General features: G+C 53.6%; 1 protein-coding gene across 1 annotated transcript in view; it reads left to right on the forward strand.

Annotated features, from left to right (window-relative positions):
• Window positions 1-22061, forward strand: part of GRAP (GRB2 related adaptor protein) — a 37319-nt gene extending 15258 nt beyond the window's left edge. Inside the window, exons 4-5 of the mRNA XM_026650836.2 lie at window positions 16512-16680; window positions 19169-22061. Coding sequence (XP_026506621.1) covers window positions 16512-16680; window positions 19169-19354 — 355 coding nt within the window. The 3' untranslated portion in view covers window positions 19355-22061. The remainder of the gene's footprint in view (window positions 1-16511; window positions 16681-19168) is intronic.

Here is a 22061-nt window from a genome sequence, read left to right on the forward strand (position 1 = left end):
GGCCATGACCCCCTCCCCTAACCGGCCCTCCATACAATTTACGAAACCCGATGTGGCCCTCAGGCCAAAAAGTTTGCCCGCCCCTGGACTAGAGGGAGGAGCTGATTTCCTTGCTGGTTCCCCCTGTGGCTACGTCGAGGCTGGCATTTGAAGGTGTCTTGTCTGCCCGTCTTCACCAACTCATTGCACAGTCTAGCGTCGCCAAGGCCGCGTAGCCTGTACCATGTCGGGTTCTGGCCTGAGTTTGCCTGACAGGCGGCTCACTAACCTCGCTCCCCTGGGAGCAGGGAGAGGGTTTTTCCCTGCCCAGGGCTCCTTGGAACTGGCAGCGAGTGCCTTGAATTTTGAACAGAGGCCAACCCGGCCGAAGAGCAGAAATTCTGCACTCGCATTTCCTCCGTTGTTTCCTGACAGCGCTCGCTGCACTTCACTGCCTTCTGCTCTGGGGCTTAGCCCTGCAGGGTCCCACGCACGCCAGCATAGTCTCAAGGTGGCACGCTCCAGCCTTTTAGGTCACATTTGCTTTACGGTATGCTGGGCAAGGCTATTTTCCTCCTTTTAAACACCCCCCCAGGGCTTTAAACTCCACTCTCCTGCTGCTTCACCCGGCCCCAGTATTATTTGTGGCTTCCTATGCTAAGTGGTTGTGGAGTGTTGCTGTGCACCATCGAGCAGCTGCTGCAGCCCACCCCAGAGGTGGCTGCATCCCAGTGGTGATTGAGTGAGCCTGGTATACTGACTGTAGCCTGTACTAACTGTGCTCGCTGACGCTTGACAAACATCCTGCGTTAGCATTAATTACTTCGATTTCAGCCGAGCACTGGAGAGGGCTGACCTGGGCCTCCCAGCTCCCCCTGGGAGACAGGCAGCGTCATGGCCATGATGCGCGGTGGAGAAGCTGCGGCACAGAGCGGCCAAGCGATGCGCTCCAGGGCAGAGAGGGAGGCCGTGCTCGTGGGAGCCAGGAATAGAACAAGAGGCCGGCCCGCTATGGTTCCTGCTGGGCCGATGGCGCGTTCCTGTGCCCCTCTGCACGTTGTTTGCTCCCCCTTGGAGAGGCACAGCGGGTGGCTGATCGAGCACCTGACGGCTGATGCACTGAGGCACTTTGGACTGGGTACCTGCACCTGGCTTTAAGCTGTAGGTGTGAGTAATGGGGCCCCAAAACAACAGCACCCGGGCACCCTCAGTGCCGGGCACTGATCTTCTGATGCCACAAGCAAGGCTGCAGGGCAGGGTAGGGGGCAGGAGGGGATGCCGGTGCCCCAGAAATTGAGCTGATGGGATCAACACACACCATGTAGGGGTTCTGGGATCCCCAGACCCGCAACCCCCCCCAAGCTGAGGGTCCAGGGATCCCAGGTGTTTGTGGCTGCCCGGTCTGTAGGAGAAGCACCTTGGTTTGTGTATGGTTCAGTGGGGCTGGCTGGGTGTCTATGCAGTTGCAGATGCATGTGAAGGAAGAGAGGGGGTTTGCATTTAGCTCTGAACAGACGGCTGTGGTGATCCTTAGCTCATGTAGCCGTGAGTTCCAAAGTCTAAACTCAGCTCCTGGGGAGGTTCCCACACACGTGAGCCTCCCCATTGCTTTGGTCCTGCTAGTGAAGGCAGGGGGCTGGACTCGATGACCTTTCAAGGTCCCTTCCAGTTCTAGGAGATAGGATATCTCCATTCATTTAAATTTAAATTTTATTTAAATTGTCTCAGTGGAGTGTAGCCACCTGGGCAAAATCACTGGCATGGAGGGAGCGAGAGCCAATCCCCCAGGAGGCTTTGTGCAGAGTCTGGAGCCCTTGGGTACTGTGTCCGGGGTGAGCTGAGCAGACGGGCCGCTGCGTATGGTGCCGGCAGAGCGGGTTCAGGGGGGGCGGCTTCATTCCCACTTGCATGGAAGTGGGGATCGGTGCCACGGTAGGTATCGGGCCGTGCCCTGGGGCAGACTACCGGGATCTGCAGGCAGACGCCCCCGCCAGTGGGGGACATGACAGAGAAAGCAAACGCCTCCCCATTCTGGGTCTATTTCAGCGTCTGCGTGTTATGCCTCCCACAGAGTATTGGTGTGTGATTCCCCGACACTAGTTGCATTTCCCACCCTGGTGATTTTTGTTCCCCGGGTTTGCAATCTCTCCTGTTCACCCTAATGCACGAAGCCGCTCAGCAACATGGTCTTTGTGGCTCCCAAATGAGCTGAGATGGGATCCGGGTTGGGAACGCGGTCAGGAGAGAGAGGCACTCATCTCGGGGGCTACCCAGCCCACTGGTCTCCCACGCAATGCTGCTGTTTTCAGTGGGCTCCCAGGCACATGGGCAAAGCCAGCCCGGCCTCTGGTGTCTGTGCTGGGCCCTGTCACTTTGAGAGCAGCTGGCTAGTGCTCAGAGATTGCCTGATCTCACCGGAAGAGAGGTGCCGTGGCATCCTGCTTCCAGTACCGCCGTAACTCAGCACAGCAGCTAGCACATTGCCCAACGTGGTAGGACCGGGGGGAGAAGAATTCTTCCTGTCCCTGTGCCCTGCAGCATGAGGGCTGTCACCCTGCCCAAGCCACACCGGGCGGGACAGCTGGTGGGGAAAGCACCCCGGCTTGTTCTCACATGACCGACAGGCCCACTGAAACCAGACTCTGGCTTTCTGGCTCCTTACAGAGAGCCTTCCCTTCCCCCACTCCAGAGCCAGCCAGCTCAGCCGCTTGCGGTGGCTGAGAGGAGCCACAGGGTGGCGCTCCTCCATCGCCCCTGCGTCTCAGCCCCTCATTGGCCCAGGAGCAGGGAGCAGAGAGTTTCTTGCGTCGCTGGATTTCACTGATATCCTCCTCCCCTTGGGGGCTCTGGCCAGCACCCGGGGGGAGCAGGTGCCCTATTGCACCGGATCTTAGCCAGACTTAAACCAGTTCAGCTGTTGCTCTCCTGCAGGCTGAGGCCCTGTGGTGGGCTGGGGGGTGTAAAACATCCCCTGCAGGGAGCCGGGGGGACGGGACTGTCTCACAACTAAGCAGTGTGGCTGAGTGGTAGGAGCAGAGGTTGGGAGCCAGGACTCCAGGGGACAGATCAGTTCCTGCTCAGAGGGAAGGTGTGGGCTGCTTCTCACTTGATCTCACGCCGGTTGGCCCAGCCCTCGGTTTCAGCGTGTTTATTTTTTGCTCTGCAAACCTATCCCCTCCCTCGCTGCAGGCCTTCCCTCAGCCCCAGATCCTCCCACGCACACCCCGGCACTGGCAGGGGGGGTACAAAACCATCTGCCACACGTGATCCGATCTTATCTCTGCACCAACACAGCGCTGCGTGCCAGCTAGAACCATGCCAGGCAGCTGTGCGGGAGCTGGCAGCTGGTAGCTCCCAGAGCAGGGCGCTGATAGCCCGCCTAGCAAGGGGCAGCAGCGGCAAAGGAACTGCGCCCCAATCCCGGGAGAAAGTCAGTCACCCTGCATGCCTTGCCCGTCACTCCAGGCTCAGACGTGCAATGGCTCTGCAAACATCTCCAGAGGATGAAGCTGCCCCTGGGCCCGTCAGCCTTGAAAATGACAGCTCCAGTCAGCTCAGAGCCCCAGGGTGCTGGGTGCTGTACAAACAACACATAATAAGAGTCTCTGCCCCTTCCAGTGTAAGGTACAGCTAAACGCCCTGTCTCCCAAACCCCAGTTCATGGACCACTCGGCTCTCAGCTCGCTGTTCATCCTGGCTTGGCCGTTCACCAGGCCGATCTGGGTGCTTTCCAGCCAGGCAGTGTCTCCCGCCGCGGATCTTTAATTAAGCGTTTAAGGAGGCTCTTGCTGGTAATGAAAGCAATTGCTCCCAGGGCGCTGTGGCACTGGTATTAACTACAGCACCAGCCCAGCTCTGCAAACCTGCCCGGGCTGCACGTGCAAGCGAGGGAGCAGAAGAAAGCAGATCTTTGCAAGGGCCCTTGCACAGGAGCGGCGCCAGGGTTTTTGGCGCCCTAGGCGGGGGTCCTTCCGCGCTCCCGGTCGTCGGCGGCAATTCTGCGGTGGGGGGGGTCCTTCCACGCTCCCAGTCTTCGGGGCACTTCGGCGGCGGTTCCCGGAGCGAGTGAAGGACCCGCCGCAGAATTGCCGCCGAAGACCCGGAGCGCGGAAGGACCCCCCGCCGCCGAATTGCCGCCAAGGGCGGCAAAATGCCGCCCCCCAAATCCTGGTGCCCTAGGCGACCGCCTAGGTCACCTAAATGGAAGCGCCGGCCCTGCCCTTGCCCCTTCTCCAACCCCCCTCTCTTCCTCCGTCTGTCCTGGGATGTCAGTTTCACAGGAGCATAAATGTTTGGATCCATTTCCCAGTAAGATGGGATGGAAGGGGAATGAACTGCTCAGTGATCCGTCCATCCCTAGACATACCCATTGTCTATCTCTTTATCTGGACGCTACCACCACAGTCCTTCAGTGCCCTGTAAATATTTCAATGGAGAAATAACAGCAATCGACGGTCCAATTTCCATGATTCTAACCTCTTTCTTTCTGCCTTCCCAGCCTGCAGGAGAAAGAGTGGGATTAGTTGACAGGGTTTTTGTTTGTTTGCTTGCATTGTGCTTGGCGGCGGGGATGTCAGAAAGGAGTTTGGCATCCCCTTCCACAGTGGTGAGGGCTGTGGCCGTTCTCATCTCTTGTGGCAGTGAGTTCCACAGGCTAGGGCCGGTTCCTGGGCAAGTTCTGGCTCCCGCATGCTGATTTCAGCCCTTTTTAACAGAACGTTGGTCCTGTTTGTAAAACACACCTGGAGTGACGTCTGGCTGAGGCAGGCTCAGTCCCGCCCCGACAGGGCGGGACTTAATCTGGTGAAGCTGCTTGTGAGGATCCCAGATCTCAGCCCAGGGGAGTGTCCCGGTCACACACCGGGGGCCTGATCCAAAGCCCAGAGGAGTCAGTGGAAAGACTCTGGGACGGGCCCAGAGTGAGTTTAGCCCCCAAGTGCTTCGTTAACTTCCCTTCTTCGCCCCCTCCCCGAACCCACTGTTTGATTCCCGGCTGGATGAAACACAGCGCAGCCCGTATCATTTACTGTCTAAGCAGACAGCAGGTGGGAAGGGAAACAGCTAGGAAGGGACTTGCCCAAGGTCACGCAAAACCGGGACCCCCAGCCCAGGTGTCCTGCCCCATAGGTCGGGGTTCTGTGCCCTGGCCCGTGGTCCCTCTCTTACCCACATCCTTATTCATGCCTGAGGCTTATTGACCAGACGCCCAAGGGAGCTTGTGGAACCCCCATCGCAGCCTCATTGCTGTGGGGTGAATCAGCTCTTTTCTCTGTTGCCACAGCCAGTGTTTGGCCGGCTCCGGTTCCCCCTGGCAAGCTCGCTTTGGATCCCAGCTGTCGGGGACGCGTCTCCTTTGCCAGCACCTGCTGCTGCGATCGGAAATCCCAGGGGAAGCTTTGGCATTACAAAGAAGAGTCACTGACCAATGGCCATCAGACAGGAGCCTGTGACAGCTCAGCCGCCCCAGGGACGGCGTCTGGGGGAACGGCTTGTCCATGTCCATTATAAGCAGCATGCAGAGATTTTCTCAGCCTGCCCTACATTACAAGCTGTGTTGCCTTCGTGGGGACACTTCACACGTGAATTTTAGGTTGAGCCATTTTAATAACAATAATCCCTAGCTCTGACCTCGCACTGCTCATTGGTAGATCTCCAGCTACCTCACAAAGGAGGGCAGTCTCGTTCTCCCCATTTTACAGATGGGGAAACTGAGGCACGGCGGAGGGGGGGGCAAGTCTTGCCCAAGCTCACTGCGTAGGCCAGTGGCAGAGCGAGGAACTGAAGCCAGGTCTTCCAGGTCACTAGGCCGCGCCGCCACTGATTTTGCAAAAGCACAGCCCTGCCCCTGCCTCGCGCACTGAGGTTTGCCCGCACGTTTCCCACTGGGGGCACCAAAGCACAGGGTGGGAAAAACCAGGCCCAGTACATCATTTGGCAAAGCAGCTCGTCAGCGGTGCCTTTGTAAAGCGTTGTAAGCGGCCGGCTCCGAACCGCTCTCTCCCGTGGGGATTGTTGTTTTGCTATGGCAGGAGCGGATTTTGCTGTTCGGTCACATGCCAGCCAGCCACTGGAGGCCCCCAAGCCAGAGGAGCCAGTTCCATGCAGCTGGCTCTGCTCTCCAGCAACACTTAGTCCAACTGAATGGCCTGAAAGTATTTGAACCATGTGGCTGTTCTTGAAGGAAGGCGCCCCAGCGAGGGATCAACAAACCCCCCTTCCTGAGGCGGGGTTTGCGGGGAGAGAGCGCCAACCGAACGCCTGATTTTGCAGCTGCTCGGCTTGTTGCTGTCGAGATCGGAGAGATAAGGCGGGTGACTTACTCCGGCATTAATGCGCAGTCGCAGGCACTGGCGGCAGGGAAAGTAACAGGGGGAGCCCGTTGCAACCAAGGGGAATTCTCTTGTACCTCCGACTGGAAGATGGATTCGTGGATTCTTAGATTTCCAGGCCAGAAAGGGCCAGAGCGACCCCTCGTATGGCGCAGGCCACAGAGCTGCCGCCAGCCATTCCTACAGCTGGTCTCATAAGCCAAGGTCCTATTTTTATTTTTATTATTTATGGCAGCGTCTAGGAGCCTCGGTCACAGATCAGGACCCCACTGCGCTCGGTGCTGTACAAACACAGAACAAAAAGACAGCCCGGTGCCACCTTCCCTGCTGGTTTTGCTTTTCCATTTTTATTTCGCAAAAGCTCTTACAAATGCTTTAGGCCAACAGAGATGTTTCCCAAAAACAAGGAGCACAGAATTCACCACTGACCGTCTACCCAGAAATGACGGAGACCCAGCCAGCGGACTAATTGCCGAGGGGCTCCAGGGCTTGCCTTGAACACAGCCAGTCCTGCCCCTCCCTGTGCCTCAGTTTCCCCATCTGTAAAATGGGGAGAATGTTACTTTCTCCTCCGTCGTACAGCAGCTTGAGATCTCCAGCCAAATGCTACATCAGTGCTAAGGATTAGTATTGAACAATGCAATCAGGTGTGAAAGTCCACCCCAAGGGAGACCCCCAAGGAGTCCACTGAGCTCTCCTGCTAGAAAGAAACTAGAGCACAGTTCCCATCAACCTGGCCACGGGAAAAGCTCCCTGTTAGCTAACTGGGCAGCCGGTCCGGCTGGTTTAATCTCTCCTGCTGTAACATGCAGGGCACACGCTGCAAGCTGCTCCGTGGGAGAGAATTCACTAATTAGTTCAATGCATTCCACTCTCATGTAGCAAACACAGCAGCAGTCCCTGAAAGAATCAACCCAGCTTCCCCTCGGCACACTCAGCACACGTCTGCTCCTCGGAAGAGTCTCTCAGTCTGGGTTCTAGCTGAGTTCATTCACACTAGCCTCTGGCCCTGGGATGCAACTGACTTTCCAAGGAACGGCCCTGCCTAATGCGGCCCTGATCCGGCAATCTGAACCTGCTCTGGGGGCAGGGGTCTGCCCCTCCTAATCCAGTGGTAGGATCGGGGTTTACGGTTTAATTTTAGGAATTGCTGAAAAGGCGTTTGGGGAAATTAGGACCAGGAAGAAAAGACTCAGGGATTCTCTCTTTTAACAGCGTGGCCCCTTGTTGGAATCGCTGCCTTTCTAGCAGATTCTTCATTTCCCCAGATCAGCCCCCGGCTAAACCAGCCTCGGGCTTCACCACTCAGCCCCGGGGGCTTTTCTAATTTACTATGGGCCCAAGGGTTTTTCAGAACATGCCTGCATGACCCCCGCTGAAATCTAGGGGGAGCGCTGCTGACATAGAGGTGACGGTGGCAGTGACATGGCGGTGGAAAGCCAGCCAGGTAGCTAACAAAACACTGAACCTGACTCTCCTCTCCCTCTGGGGTAAATCAGGAATAACTCCATCCAAGACAATAGAGGGGCACCAGCGTAAAATTGACATGAGACGAGAATCAGGCCTGGAAATCCATGGGGCCGGGTTGGGCCACCCTCCCGTAGGTTGACTAGCTCCCCTGGAAATCCATGGGGTGACTTGCAGTGTCAGGTCCTGCATTCTGTCCACCAAAAACACCCGGTGCTACAAGACCTGCCCCTCTCCGACGGGGAATCCCTCGCCCCCCGCTGCTGGCTCTTTGCCTGGATCCCCCTTCCGAGCGATTGGAATTCTGCAATGTTACTATTTTGAGAGCATCACTGAGAAGCAAGAGGAGGTGCTCAAGGTTTGGTGACCCTCACCAGCTTCCCTACCCAGAGAAGATGGCCAGGAGGGAAGGCAAGAAGAAGTCAAATGGATATTCCAGAGAACATGAGATATTCGAGAGGTCACTGGATGCTCCAGCCTCCCAGCAGAGGGGACCAGCCACCCAGCAGGTGCTGGAACAGACAGTGTCAGTAGGACCATGGGGTTATGAGTGGAGGGGAAAGGATCAGACCCGCCCCCACATCTGTCACCTCTCTGCTCCTCCTCCCTGAAGAGTCCCACTGCCCGGGGACAACGGAGCTGGTTTGCTCTCCCTGCCCCAGAGCCCAGTGCAAAGCGAGTGACTGCGGGGAGGGATCTGTATTTCATGGCAGCCTGGCATGGAGCAGCATGCCAGCCAGGGTCTCCCCAAGCCCAGCAGGCGCTGGGAGCCCGTCATTGTTCTCACTCAGGTAGGACTCGGCCATGAGGTAAAGGCGTAGCAGCTTTAGTTATGTTGCAACTTTTTAATCACTGTTCTCCTTTTCAATTATTTCTTAATTAGCACACACACAAAGCTATTAGCTCTGATACTGCATTATACAACTCCCCCTCCCTGTTTAACTTTCCAGTAATCAACTCAGAGCAGACACCCACAACAAAATGAGTAAGAAAACAAAAAGGGAAATTTCATGATAGCAAATAAATCAGGGGTTTTTCTGGTTTTTTTTTTTTAATGTAATGTGAAAAAAATGCCTGAGGGGTTGTTCTATCAGTGAAAACCCAGACAAGTTTAAGATTTCTGTCTTCATTCATTTTGTGGGTGCCAATGTTCATGAGTTAAAGCACCTGGGATGGGAACATATCAAATTTAAACTTTAAATTTTTATCACTTTAAAACTTCCAAATTGATTTACGTCAAAACTGGCCTGATGGTTAGATCTCGAGAGAGCTACAGAACAAGACAAGTTTGAGGTTTCTAACTGTGCTAGTGTGGGGATAGGCAAGTTCAAAAGTTGGTCTCTACCTTGCAATCTGAGTCATGCAGGCAGATCCCTGCACTCACGAGGAACTTCAAGATTCAGTCCTCACAGCAGTGTTCTCTCCCCCTGCATCTTATGGGCCAGCTCCTCGGCTGGTGTAGCTCAATGGAGGTGGACTTCAATGGAGCCACCCAATTTAAATCAGGTGAGGCTTCACCCTACATCTCCCAACACAATCTCTTATCACATCACTCCCCCACACACATTTCCTTTATTCACCAATATCAATTCCCCATTTCCTCCAGCTCTCCCACAACTTCCTCTGCATCTGGCCCCTCTCTGATCCACACCGCCGGGAACACGTTCTCCGTTCCAGCCTGCCCTCCATTCGCTCACATCCCTCACAGCAATGATATTAATAACAAACAAACCATAGTCCTGGCTTCCCCAGGGCATCCTGTCTCCCTGGCGACTCGTAGACATAAACTGCAAGATCTTTGGGGCTGGGGCTGTCTGGTTTGTGTCACGCATCTTGTCAGCACCTAACAATTAATTATATTACTATAGGAGCTGAAAACATAACAGGAACTGACCTCGGTTGCAGGCATTAAAATATAATATGCTCATTACATGATCTCTCCCACCCTTTCCCAGATCCACACACACCCCCTCCTTTGTTTAGTCTCTGCCCTGGCTGTGCTGTGTCTGATTTAGATGATTCACTTCTTGGGGCAGGAATACTGTCTTTTTATTTCCCTATAGAGAGCCGCATGCCCCCTGAATGACACTGGCAGACCACGCCAGGATATCAAGAATGCCCTGTTCCACAAGGCAGCTGCTGGGATTGATACTTGCAATGCTTCCCAAACGCTTTGCATCATGCCGCTGTCTCAGCCTGCCGTGGGACATGGTATTTTGCTGTCATTTCTTTAGGGGTATTTATGCACAGTTCCGCTGGGCGTCTGTCTGGTGGAGACGCTGCTAGGAACGACACTGGTGTTTTGTTCTCTCCTGTACCATCTCCCCCCATTTTAAAAAAAAATTGTGTTGATCAAGAAGGGAAATGGTGCCTGGTAGGTAATAAAGGAGCGCAGATCTCAGCTGGCCCACAGAGATCACATATGTTTTTCACTGCCAGGCAGGAAGATGGCTAAACAGTCTACACCACTAGGCATAGCCCTCCATACAGAACAGACGTCTCAAACCCTCTGCGTGTCCATCCCCTAATCTCAAGAGCACAGACGATAGATGTGACAGAGTGTAGGTGGAGAGCGGGCAGGAGATGCAGCATGGTCACTGGGCCATCAAGGTGCTAAAGGAGCACTCAAAGCAGACAAGGTCATTGTGGAGAAGCGAAATGAATTCTTTGCATCAGGCTTCACTGCAAAGGATGTGAGGGAGATTTCCACACCTGAGCCCTTCTTTGTAGGTGACAAAATTGAGGAACTGTCCCAGACTGAGGTGTCAGTAGAGGAGATTTTGGGATAAATAGATAAATTAAACTGTAGGAAGTCACCAGGACCCGATGGTATTCCCCCAAGTGTTCTGAAGGAACTCAAATATGAAATTGCACAACTATTAACTGTGATAGGTAACCTATGGCTTAAATCAGCCTCTGTACCACATGAGGCGCAAATAGCTAATGTGATGCTGATATATTTTTTTAAAAGGCTCTAGAGGCGATCCTGGCAATTACAGGCCAGTAAACCTAACTTCAGTACCAGGCAAACTGGTTGAAATTATAGTTAACACCATATGTTGGGGGAAGAGTCAACACAGCTTTTGCTAAGGGCAGTCATGCCTCACCAACCTATTAGAATTCTTTGAGGGTGTCAACCCACATGTGGACAACGGCAATCCAGGGGATATAGTGCACTTAGACTGTCAGAAAGCCTCTGACAAGGTCCCACACCAAAGGCTCTTAAGTAAAGTAAGCTGTCATGGGATAAGAGGGAAGGTCCTATCATGGATCAGTAACTGGTTAAAAGACAGGAAACAAAGGGTAGGAATAAATGGGTAATGTTCACTAGCGGCATTCCCCACGGATCTGTACTGGGACCAATGCTGTTCAACATAGTCATAGAATGCCCCACAGCAGGATTGGGCAGGATCGACGCCTCTTCCAAAGCTCTGCTCCCAGGCCCGAGTGCTCGGTGCAGGCTGGTAGCCCACTCGGTTTGGAAAACCTGACACATAGCAGGCTCCTTCATTCTGGGGATGGGCTGGGGGAATCTGGGGTAGAAACAGGAGCCTTTCCTCCATGTGCTACACACTGGGTTGTTATAATGGGACAGTGAACACCTTTCTCCGCAGGTTCCTCTGCTGCCCCTCTCAACTCCCCACCAGCCCCACCATTGCTGGGCGGGAACGTGGGCGTATTGGCACAAGAGGCCGAGCGGCGCCGGGTGCGTCAGCAGCATGGACACCAGTCATGCAGAGGAGACTTAAATGGACCCAGCTGCCTTTTATACATAACAGTCCATCGAAGCTCAGTTTGCTGTTCGCAAAGCACTTGGAGATCCTTGGGCAGGGGGCACGAGAGAAACCCCCGGTTCTGTTCCCATGTCCCAGCTGGAATTCAGTGAGTCCCAGCCAGGACCAAGCCCAGCATCCCCATCCATAAATCTTCCTGATACTCCTCATGGCCCATCCAATTAAACCCTGGGGGCTCATGTGGAACCCTCCCATACTGCACCCAAAGGGATGTGCCCAGAGGGCCTGAACAGACCAACCCTTAGGAGGCAGGAGCAAGCCAGCCAAGTAGAGTAGCTGTTGGGGGTTTGATCCTAGCTTCGTACTGTCTCTTTTCAGCCTTGTGGGATGGCAGGAATCTCTGGCTGGGTCTGAGTCACAGCACTTTGCGTTGGTGGCTAGCGAATGCCTAAGACTGGCTTTCTCCTTTAATCTCCACCTTGCATTTGGGGCGTCTCCATTTCACTAACCCAAACGCTAACCTCTTGCTGGCTGTAGCAGATAGACTCACACAGCTCCTTGTGGGGTTCTAATTTGTCTCCTGACTTACCCAAACTCCCCTAGGAGTCGGCGCTCTGTAACCAGCCATCAGCCACTACAGGAAGGCACCCAGGGGCGAATGCTCTCCTCAGCTAGCCCTGTGCAGCCGGTCTGTCGCTCACTTCCTATGACTCACACATTTGGAGAGAGATTCCGTCCCTTAGTGGCTGGCTTTGTGTGTGTGAGAGTGATATCGCCCTCTAGTGGCCAGACCCACAGAGGATAAATGACCTAACAATGCCAGTAGAGTGGAGTGCTCCTTCAGCTCGGGCAGTAGCAGCCTGTATTTTGCAATTGAACGATCTGTGCTCTAGACCAGGGGTTCTCAACCTGTTTCTTTCGGAGCCCCCCGCCCCCCAACAAGCTATAAAAACTCCACGGGCCCCTTGTGCCACAACTGGTTTTCTGCATATAAAAGCGAGGGCCGGTGTTAGGGTGACCAGATGTCCCAATTTTATAGGGCAGTCCCAAAATTTGGGGCTTTTTCTTATATAGGCTCCTATTACCCCCCACCCTCTGTCCCGATTTTTCACACTTGCTGTCTGGTCACCCTAGCCGGCGTTAGGGAGCAGCAAGCAAGCAATTGCCTGGGTCCTGCAAGGCTACATTGCTCAGGTTTTGGCTTCAGCCCCAGGCGGTGGGGCTTTCTGTCCTGGGCCCCAGCGAGTCTAATGCTGGCCCTGCTTGGTGGACCCCCAAAACCTGCTCGCAGCTCCCAGGGGGTCCCAGACCCCTGGTTGAGAACCACGGCTCTAGACCCAGCTGTGTGTGTGCGCACCTGATATATAGAGTCATTGTGTCTGCCTAGAACATAGCTTTGTAACAATGCCTTTGTCCTGTATTGAACTTAAAGTCGCTTTGACAGGTCTCTTGCTCTCCCTAAGGAAGGATTTTGCTATATGGGCCTCTGTGTTTTAAAATGTTCTTCACTCACCGTATTGTAACCTCCACAGCACAACGTTTCACACTAGCCCTTCCTCCGCAAACTCCACCCACCTCAAATGAGCCAGGCTGGCCTGCCCTGCCTGCCCCCCGCTTCCTATTTATACTGACCTGCTGCCCAGGCCACACCCCTGTTGTCCTGAACTCCTGCAGCAACTCCACGCTCGGGCAGCTGTTACCTCTTTGCTGCCCCTTCCTTACAACTGGCCTCCAGCATTTTCCACAGCATGCCCAGACCCGCCAAGGCTCCCTGCCGCGAAGAGCCACTCCCTGGTTCTCATTGTCACAGCTCAGTCATCAGCCTGGTTATTCCGGGGCTCAGCCTGCCCTGGGGGACCTGGGGACGGTGACGAAGTCTGGGGGAGATTTGATATCCCCCTGAAACAAAGCCAGGACAAACCTTTCCAAACAAGAGGGAGGGATTTGACAGCCAGCCTTAAGATCAGAGATGCATTTGGCTCCGGATCCAGATGTCCCAGAGGTTCGGGGGTTCCGGGCCAGGGCTTTGCTTTGTCCCACTGCAGAGCTAGCAATCAAGGGATAAAGGGTTTGGAGCTGGATTTTCAGGGCTGCGGGAGCACATTGCACTATGGCTATGTTCTGCTTCCTAGGGTCCAGGGGAAGCCGAGCACAAGTTAGAGCCACCCCAAAGCCAATCTAACCTACCCCACAATACCAGCAGGATAATGGTGGCTCAAAGCCCTCTCAACCCCCTGCCCTCTGGTCCTGCCCCACGGAGTAACTGAGAATCCAGGGGGAGATTTTTACAGTCACAAAGGGACTGTACCGCCCCTGTATTTAATTCCACGGCAAATCCAGGCCACACTCTGCCTGCGTCTCTGGGCCCTGCCGTCATTACGGGAAAGGGAAGCAAGGCCAGGCACGCTCAGCTCCACGCCCCTGTGCCGAAAGCTTCCCCGTTCAGCGGGGCTGTAAACGGGAGATGTGATCCCAGCCGCCCGGGGGACGTCAGCCTCCCGGGACGGAAAGTCAGTGACTCATTCATAAAAAGACATTGTGTTGCCCATGGCGTCCAGGTGGCTATTCTGTTTTATGGGCTTTAGCCGCCAGGGCAGGGTTCTGATCCGCAGCACCGACCCTGTGGCAAAACGGGGCTGTTCTTTTCTGACTTTCAGCTGTCAAGTCTAAATAGAGTTTCTGGGAAGGTGCGTTCCTTTCTTCCCCTCCAGTTCTTAAGTGCAACTGGCTGCTCTGATGCTTTATTGTTATGTATAGTGGTGTCGCTCCTAGGAGCACTAGTCATGGGCCAGACTGCTGTGCTAGGTGCTGTACAAAGAGGACAAAAAGGCAGTCCCTTCCCCAAGAGCCTCCAGCCTAAGTCTGAGACAACAGATGGACACAGACGGGGTGGGAGCCCCAGGACACAATGAGACCATATTAGTCAGCAAGATAGGCCATGTATAGGCACTGTGCTAGCCTGCTGCACAAGGGTGCATAGGGGAGGGTAGCTCAGTGGTTTGAGCATTGGCCTGCTAAACCCAGAGTTGTAAATTCAATCCTTGAGGGGGCCACTTAGGGATCTGGGGCAAAAATCAGCACTTGGTCCTGCTAGTGAAGGCAGGGGGCTGGACTCAATGACCTTTCAAGGTCCCTTCCAGTTCTAGGAGATAGGCTATCTCCATTAAAGAATGCGGCTGGCTGGTAGCTTAGCAGAGCATCTCTCAGGGATAGGGTGACCACACGTCCCATTGTGGCCAGGACAGTCCCTTTTTTAAGCCCTGTCCCGGCCATCCCAACTTTTTTTTTTTTTTTTTTTGGCAAAAGATGGCATTTGTATTGTTTGCTCTTGCCAAGTTGATCAGTTGGCAAGAGCAAAAGGGACAAATACCCACTTTTGACAAAAGTGGGGTGTGGTGCGGAGGAATGTGCGGGGGGGCAAAGGGCCATGCCAGCCCTACGCAGCGGGGGGGCAGGGCTGGGGGTGGGGGGAGAGGCAGGGTTCCAGCACCCAGCAACAGCCTCGCAGGGGGGTGTGCCCCATTTTCCCTTTGGGAATATGGTCACCCTACCACCCAGGGAGCACATACACCTGCATTCCATCGACTGCACCGTTCATTTCCCGGGGCAGTGCAAGGCGTTAGCTTGGATTTATAAAACCCTTGATGGGTTTTTTCTCCTACACACCTGAGCGACCCAGAGCCCAGGTTGTGATCTCAGTTACACTGGTTTACATTGACTTAAGTGGTTTACACTAGGTCTGTACCTTAACTCTTTATTCCCGGGTTTTTAGAGGTTTAAGCCTAGGTCCGCTTGGCCTTCTGAGAGTGAAGATCAACGTTAACTCTGCCTTAATGGAGGGCAGAGAGTAGACAGACAGGTAGAGCCCCGTTCTGATCACTTATTGCTAACATCAGTAGTAGTAATGCAAATATCCCTCCCCAGCACAATAAAGCCAACACCACATTATCCCATGTTTTCCATTCCCCCTTAGCTGCGTCAGTACAAACAGCCCTGAGCAGACACTGGGCTCGTGTTGAAACAAAAACAAGTTTGTCCCAGTTCAGGCAAATCAAGCCGTGTGTTGCCACTTTCGAATACACCCCTGTTTTTATCCGCAGACATGTTTAATCTCTAGCTGACGGTGGGAAGTGAATATTTGCTGAGGTCATCATGCCCAGCACCTCGCACAACCGTCACTGGCCTGCAACGTCAATCAGTAGGAATTAAGCATCAGCTGGGTGGGATAAAAGTGCTGATGCAACCCTCTTATCTATCAGCAACACCATCAGTGTGTTTGTAACACACCTACCCAGATGTGTTATCTTCGGCCGGACTCTGCTTTACCACTACCAGGGTGCATGGGAAACAAACCTGTTGTCCTGTAGTTCGCAAGGAATATGGGCTTGTCAGTTTCCTTATCCATTAAATAGCTAGAAAAATACTCCTCTACTCCTAGGGGTGTTGCAAGGCTTAATTAATTAATTAACAGGTGCAAAGCGCCCGGCGCACCTCAGATGAAAGGGGCTGGTGAAGGGCAGGTTATTAGTTATTAGCATTGTGCAAGTGACGAGAAGATTCAAATGCAGGCAGGACGCCAAGCGGGTGATCTGAAGCCCGGGTTTTGGAACCCGCAGTTCCTCCCCGTCAAGTTCGGCTCGCACGCTTGGGCCCCCGTTCTGCAGACACTTGGGCACACGCCGAGCGTCGGGTGTGTGAGTGGTCCTATCGTGCGTGAAAAGTTGAGCAGGGGTCTGCACGGGGGATTGAGGCCTTAGGGACTAGCTTGCAGAGCTGTGATGTTCTGGAACCAGAGCTCCGATTGTTATAAACCAGGGCGTTGGCTTTTGCAACAGACAGGCCAGAAACAAAAGCTCAGATGCTGCAGAATCGGATCCTGCCAGAGGGGCTGGATAAGTATCCCTACAGGCTGGTTCTGGGGGGAGAGGAGGGGAGTTGTGACCCACTTGCTTTAAAGCCCACCTTTCAGAATAACCGCCCTCTTCTCTGAATGTGTCCACAGCTATGGGGAACACGTCCAGCATTTCAAGGTACTCCGAGAGAGGAATGGCAAATATTTCCTCTGGGAAGAAAAGTTCAACTCCTTGAACGAGCTGGTGGATTTCTACAGAACCACGACCATCGCCAAAAAGCAACAGATCTTCCTGAGAGACGACGACCAGAACCATGAGGTACAGGGCTGTTCGGCTGCCCACACAGGTTACTCCAGGAGGGTTGCGAAAGAAGGAGAGGGCAGTGCCCAGCTCAGCATGCCTACTGCTCACCAGCCAAATCACAAGGCAAGGCCCCAGTGCAGCCACTTCACAATACGCGTGGTATAACAGGCACAGAGGACACAGCCACAGGCTGTTAGAATTCTTTGAGGGTGTCAACCAACATGTGGACAAAGGCAATCCAGTGGATAAAGTGTACTTGGACTGTCAGAAAGCCTTTGACAAGGTCCCACACCAAAGGCTCTTACGTAAATTAAGTTGTCATGGGATAAAAGGGAAGGTCCTCTCATGGATCAGTAACTGGTTAAAAGACAGAAAACCAAAGGTAGGAATAAATGGTCAGTTTTCACAGTAAACAGTGGGCTTCCCTGGACCAGTGCTGGTCAACGTATTCATAAATGATCTGGAAAAGGGGGTAAACAGTGAGGTGGCAAACTTTACACACAATACAAAATTACTCAAGATAGTTAAGTCCAAAGCTGACTGTGAAGAGTTACAAAGGGATCTCACAAAACTGGGTGAGTGGGCAACAGTGGCAGATGAAATTCAATATTGATAAATGCAAAAGTAATGCACATTGAAAAACAGAATCCCAACTATCCATACAAAAGGATGGGATCTAAGTTAGCTGTTACCACTCAAGAAAGTCACTGTGGAGAGTTCTCTGAAAACATCTGCTCAATGTGCAGCGGCAGTCCAAAAAGTGAACGTTAGGAACCATTAGGAAAGGGAGAGAAAATAAAACAGACAATATCCTAATGCCACCATATAAATCCACGGTACGCCCCCACCTTGAATGCTGCGTGCACAGTTCTGGTCACCCCATCTCAAAAATGATATATTGGAATTGGAAAAAGTACAGAGAAGGGCAACAAAAATGATTAGGGGTATGGAACAGCGTCCATCTGAGGAGAGATTAGAAAGACTAGGACTGTTCATCTTAGAAAAGAGAGGACTACGCGGGGATATGACAGAGGTCTATAAAATCATGGAGAAAGTGAATGAGGGAGTGTTATTTACCCCTTCATTTAACACAAGAACCAGGATTTACCCAATGAAATGAATAGGCAGCAGGTTGAAAACGAACAAAAGGAAGTATTTCTTCACACAACGCACAGCCAACGTGCCAGGGAGTGCTGTGAAGGCCAAACGTGTAACTGGGTTCAAAAACGAATCAGGTATGTTCATGGAGGACAGGTCCAGCAGTGGCTATTTGCCAAGATGGTCAGCGGTGCAACCCCAAGCTCTGAGTGTCCCTAAGCCTCTGACTGCCTGACGCTGGGACTGGGCGACAGGAGATGGATCACTCGATAGTTGCCCTGTTCTGTTCATTCCCTCTGAAGCACCTGGCACCAACCACTGTCGGAAGCCAGGATACTGGGCTAGCTGGACCATTGGTCTGACCCCGTGTGGCTGTTCTTATGTCTATACTATAGTTACTCAGACTGAACCCATTGCGGGGGGAGGGGTTCCTGCCTCTCTCTCCTCCCCCAGCTCTAGGTGAGACTGTTTTGCACGCTGCCAGGTTTGCAGAGCCCTGGGTGTCCTGCCAATCTCTCTCCTGCCACCCAGCTGCAAAGCTTGGCTCTGGGCCTGCAGCTTAATCGCAGGGGCGTGGTGCAGCCCGAGACATGCAGAGCTGTCCTTCAACGTGCTGAGGGCAGAGAAATGGAGAACAAAGCGAACGGGAGAGGGAGCCTGAAAAGGGGATGGATTCGGCGTATCCCTGGGCTAGCAGACGGCTAATGCCCAGGGCGCCACTCAGGGCTGGGGTGGGAACCAGCAATATACTCAGTCCACCACCAACCAGAACAGCGCTGGTCCTAGGTCCACTTTTATCGGGCACAGACCGCTCTGCTTCTGGGGGCACGACTTGCTTTTGCCTCTGAGGGGGCAGATGCCCCGCGAGGGTTTCTAGGACGCTGCTCAGATAAAGCAAGGCCCCAGGCCGGTAAGGAAATGTGATGAAAGTCGATGGATTGTGAGCGGGCAGCTAATGTTGCAGGGATCTAGAGCCAGATCTGAATGGCCGGACGTTGGGGAACGTTCGGCTCGGGATGCAGACTTTCAGTAAATCAGCCCGAATCTTTGGCTTCTGGAGAGTTCTGCGGATTTACCCCAGCGGAGGCTAGGACCCCGCATTGTCAGTCGGGGGAAAGAGGTGATGGTGGGTCATGGACACGTCCGTGTTTGTACTCATCAGCCAGGGCACGGTCCCTTTAGCAAAAGCTTTCAGACGCCCACCTCCACCCCTGCCCATTCCGTGCCAGGAGGCTCCCAGTGTCCCGTGTCGGCACACCGAATTCCCTCCCCAACACCGGTGGCAGCACCTGCCCATAATTCCCCGCCGCTGAGGGCAGAGGGGGGAAGCAGCGTTTGCCTGTGTAGCTTTGATGCCTCCTCTCTCTTTCCCTCCTGACTCCTCTCTCGCTTGGTTTCACTGCAGGTGAAGAAGCCGAAGTTCGTCCAGGCTCAGTTTGACTTCTCCTCCCACGATCCGTCCCAGCTGGCCTTCTACAGAGGGGACATCATCGAGGTGCTGGACTGCCCCGACCCCAACTGGTGGAGAGGGAAGATCTGTGGGCGAATCGGCCTGTTTCCACGGAACTACGTCCACCCCATTCATATGTGACCTGCTAGCCAGTGTCTGCCTGGACGCCAGAGCTCCCTGGCTGCCCGTTACAAAATAAACTGCAATCCCCTTCACCTGATGCCATAGAGCTTTTAGGGGACAAGTTACCAGAGCACCAAGGACCTTTCCCATACTTAAAACCAGACTGGGGGATGCTGCACTGGACAGACCTGAACCCTCTGGGAACCATGTGCTCCGGTGAATCCCCCTGCGCTAGGCATTTGCACATGGGGTTTTCAGTGCGGTGAAGAGGAGGCGATTTACTCAGCCCAGCGCATAAAAGGGACGCGACCAGAGTGAACCTAATGGGGCTCCTAGCAATCCTTATCGCGCCATCACTTTGCTTACGTGGTGTATCCCTTCCTCTTTGTCCTCTGTCTAGCGGCACTGCAAGTCCTTTGGGGCAGGGACCAAGCACGCAATAAACCATCCTAATCCCACTCTCCGAGGGCAAGGCACGTGGAGCTTGGCTTTTCCCAGCTCCTGGGCTTGTGAGCAGCCAGGTGACCTGGTCATCCCAGGCAGCTGTCGAGCCAAAAGGATTAAGAATAACCCTTCCAACAAGTATTTCCTTTGACTGGCCTGCCTCCTTCTAGAATCAGCCCCTTTCCCTTCCCAGATCTGACAGGCAGGCACTGGGCCAGGGGCTTTCCAGTGGGGTTTCTCATACAGAGCACACTGACCTCTGTAGGTGGGCAAAGGTAGGCATGGTGCCACCATGCCCAACCAGCTCCAAACCTGCCCCTTGCCCAAACCTCCTCTCCACTCTAGAGCACCAGGGCCCTCGATGCAGCTGTCCCGTCCCCCTGGCGGGTCCCTGGGCATTCTCCCTCCATCCTGCCCTCCCTGCATCCTGAAACTGCGGGGAGTTTTACTTCTACTGTCACAGGGGTTTGCCCCCAGCTGCCATTTCAGGAGACGTATCTTTGAACGTGGGCATCTCTCCTGTCTCTCTCAGCCTGGAGCCGCGAGGACCTGCTTGGACGCTCTCTGCACTGGAGTTCTCCTGAGCCATCAGCACGAGTGCAATCCACAGTGATTAACGAGGAGGCTGTGGGAGGGGCCCGCGCATTCCTGGCACCTTTAATAGGGCTTCACAAAATGATCAAAGAGGCCGTGCATCTTTTACTGCACCTGGTTACGAGCTGACTCTGACGCGCGGCCAGCCGGGTTCCGTCGCTCATCCGGGGTGGAGAGATTGAATTCACTGTTTATGCAAATGTATCTCTGTCCCACCCAGTGCTGGGGGCGTCCCATTATCAAGAGCTGGCTAAATTCTGGGCCAGATCCCACCTTGTCAAAGCAGGTGTGATGCAGCTGAAGTCAGTGGAGTTACACCCTTACGCCAGGTGTGGAATTGGCCCAATGATTAGAAACGGTACTTGGCTTGTGTGTTGGGCGGGCGGGGAGGTTGTTTTGGCCATCTTTAAAAGCCAGCGTCACGCTTGGGAATCTTGCCAAGTCAGACGCCAAGCGGGAAGGGAGGCTGGCTCCCTGAGAAGAACTGGTGTATTTAAAAAGCAAAGACAGGTGAAACCTGTTAGAGAAGGGGGTCAGAGGCGTAAGATGCCCTTTTTGTTCTCCTCCAACTCACCACAAGGGCTTCAGGGCTTGCTTCAAGCTGTGAGCTCAGTGAGATGTTATTAATGGTCTAAACTCAAGGCCGAGGCCTGAACAAAGCATATAGCACCTTAGACTCCTCAACGATAAGAGGAATTTGTAACACGTGCTACTTCTATACTCACCTGAGCCTCAGGGAAAAGTGGATACAACAGTGGCCAGCAAACTGAGCTGAAGAAAGATAAGGGGTCAACCTGGAAATACTTGCCTAAGAAACATGTAATGAATCTATGGAACTCACTGCTGCAGGATGTCATTCAGGCAAATGGTTTAACTGGCTTCAAAAGAGGATTAGCCACTTCTGTGTATAAGCAAAATGATTGTAGCTAGGTTCAGAGCTTCCAAGGGGCATCCTAAGTCCAAGTGTTTCAGAGCACCAGAGAAATTTCACCCCATGGGCACAAGTTGGATCAGTCAGGTGCATTATGGGGGATCATCTTCTGAGGCATCAGGCCGTGGTCAATGCTGGCAGCAGGGGGCACCAGACAAAATAGGCTGCCGGTCCACATCAGGGTGGCAATTTTATGTTTGTCCGAACTCAGGCTGAAAACTGGCAATAATGCCTTGGTCTTTCACTCGGACTTTGTGCCTTGCTGATCGATGGAAAACCAGAGGGTAGCCTGGGACTATAAGGCTACTTCATTCATGGGCACTTAAGTTAAAGGCTACTGAACTAATGTTTGCCTTGCCCCGCATTGGCTGAAGAAGGCTTGAGGCAGGCCTCCTTAGCAACCAAGAATGACAAGTGTGGTCCACAGACAGCATCTGAGCCAAACCTGCGGGCTGCCTTGGCTTGTCAGCTGCACTGACATTGTGACGGCACCGAGCTACCGAGCCACAGAACCCCGGACACAGCATCACGTGCTACAGTATGAAACGTCATCTACTTCCCCCCTCCGCTCCAACTGGCTCCAAACCTAGCTAGATTGTACATGCCACGAGACCAGTCTGAACCCAGACTACTCAGTGGGCTCCTTGTTAATATTGGGGGTGCATTAGGGTGTCACGTTCTGACTAATGAGTAACGGTCTCAAGTTGCAGTGGGGGAGGTTTAGTTTGGATATTAGGAAAAACTTTTTCACTAGGA

This window comes from Terrapene carolina, unplaced genomic scaffold (assembly GCF_002925995.2).
Source record: "Terrapene carolina triunguis isolate 2854851 unplaced genomic scaffold, T_m_triunguis-2.0 Scaffold93, whole genome shotgun sequence".
Classification (NCBI taxonomy): Eukaryota; Metazoa; Chordata; order Testudines; family Emydidae; genus Terrapene; species Terrapene triunguis.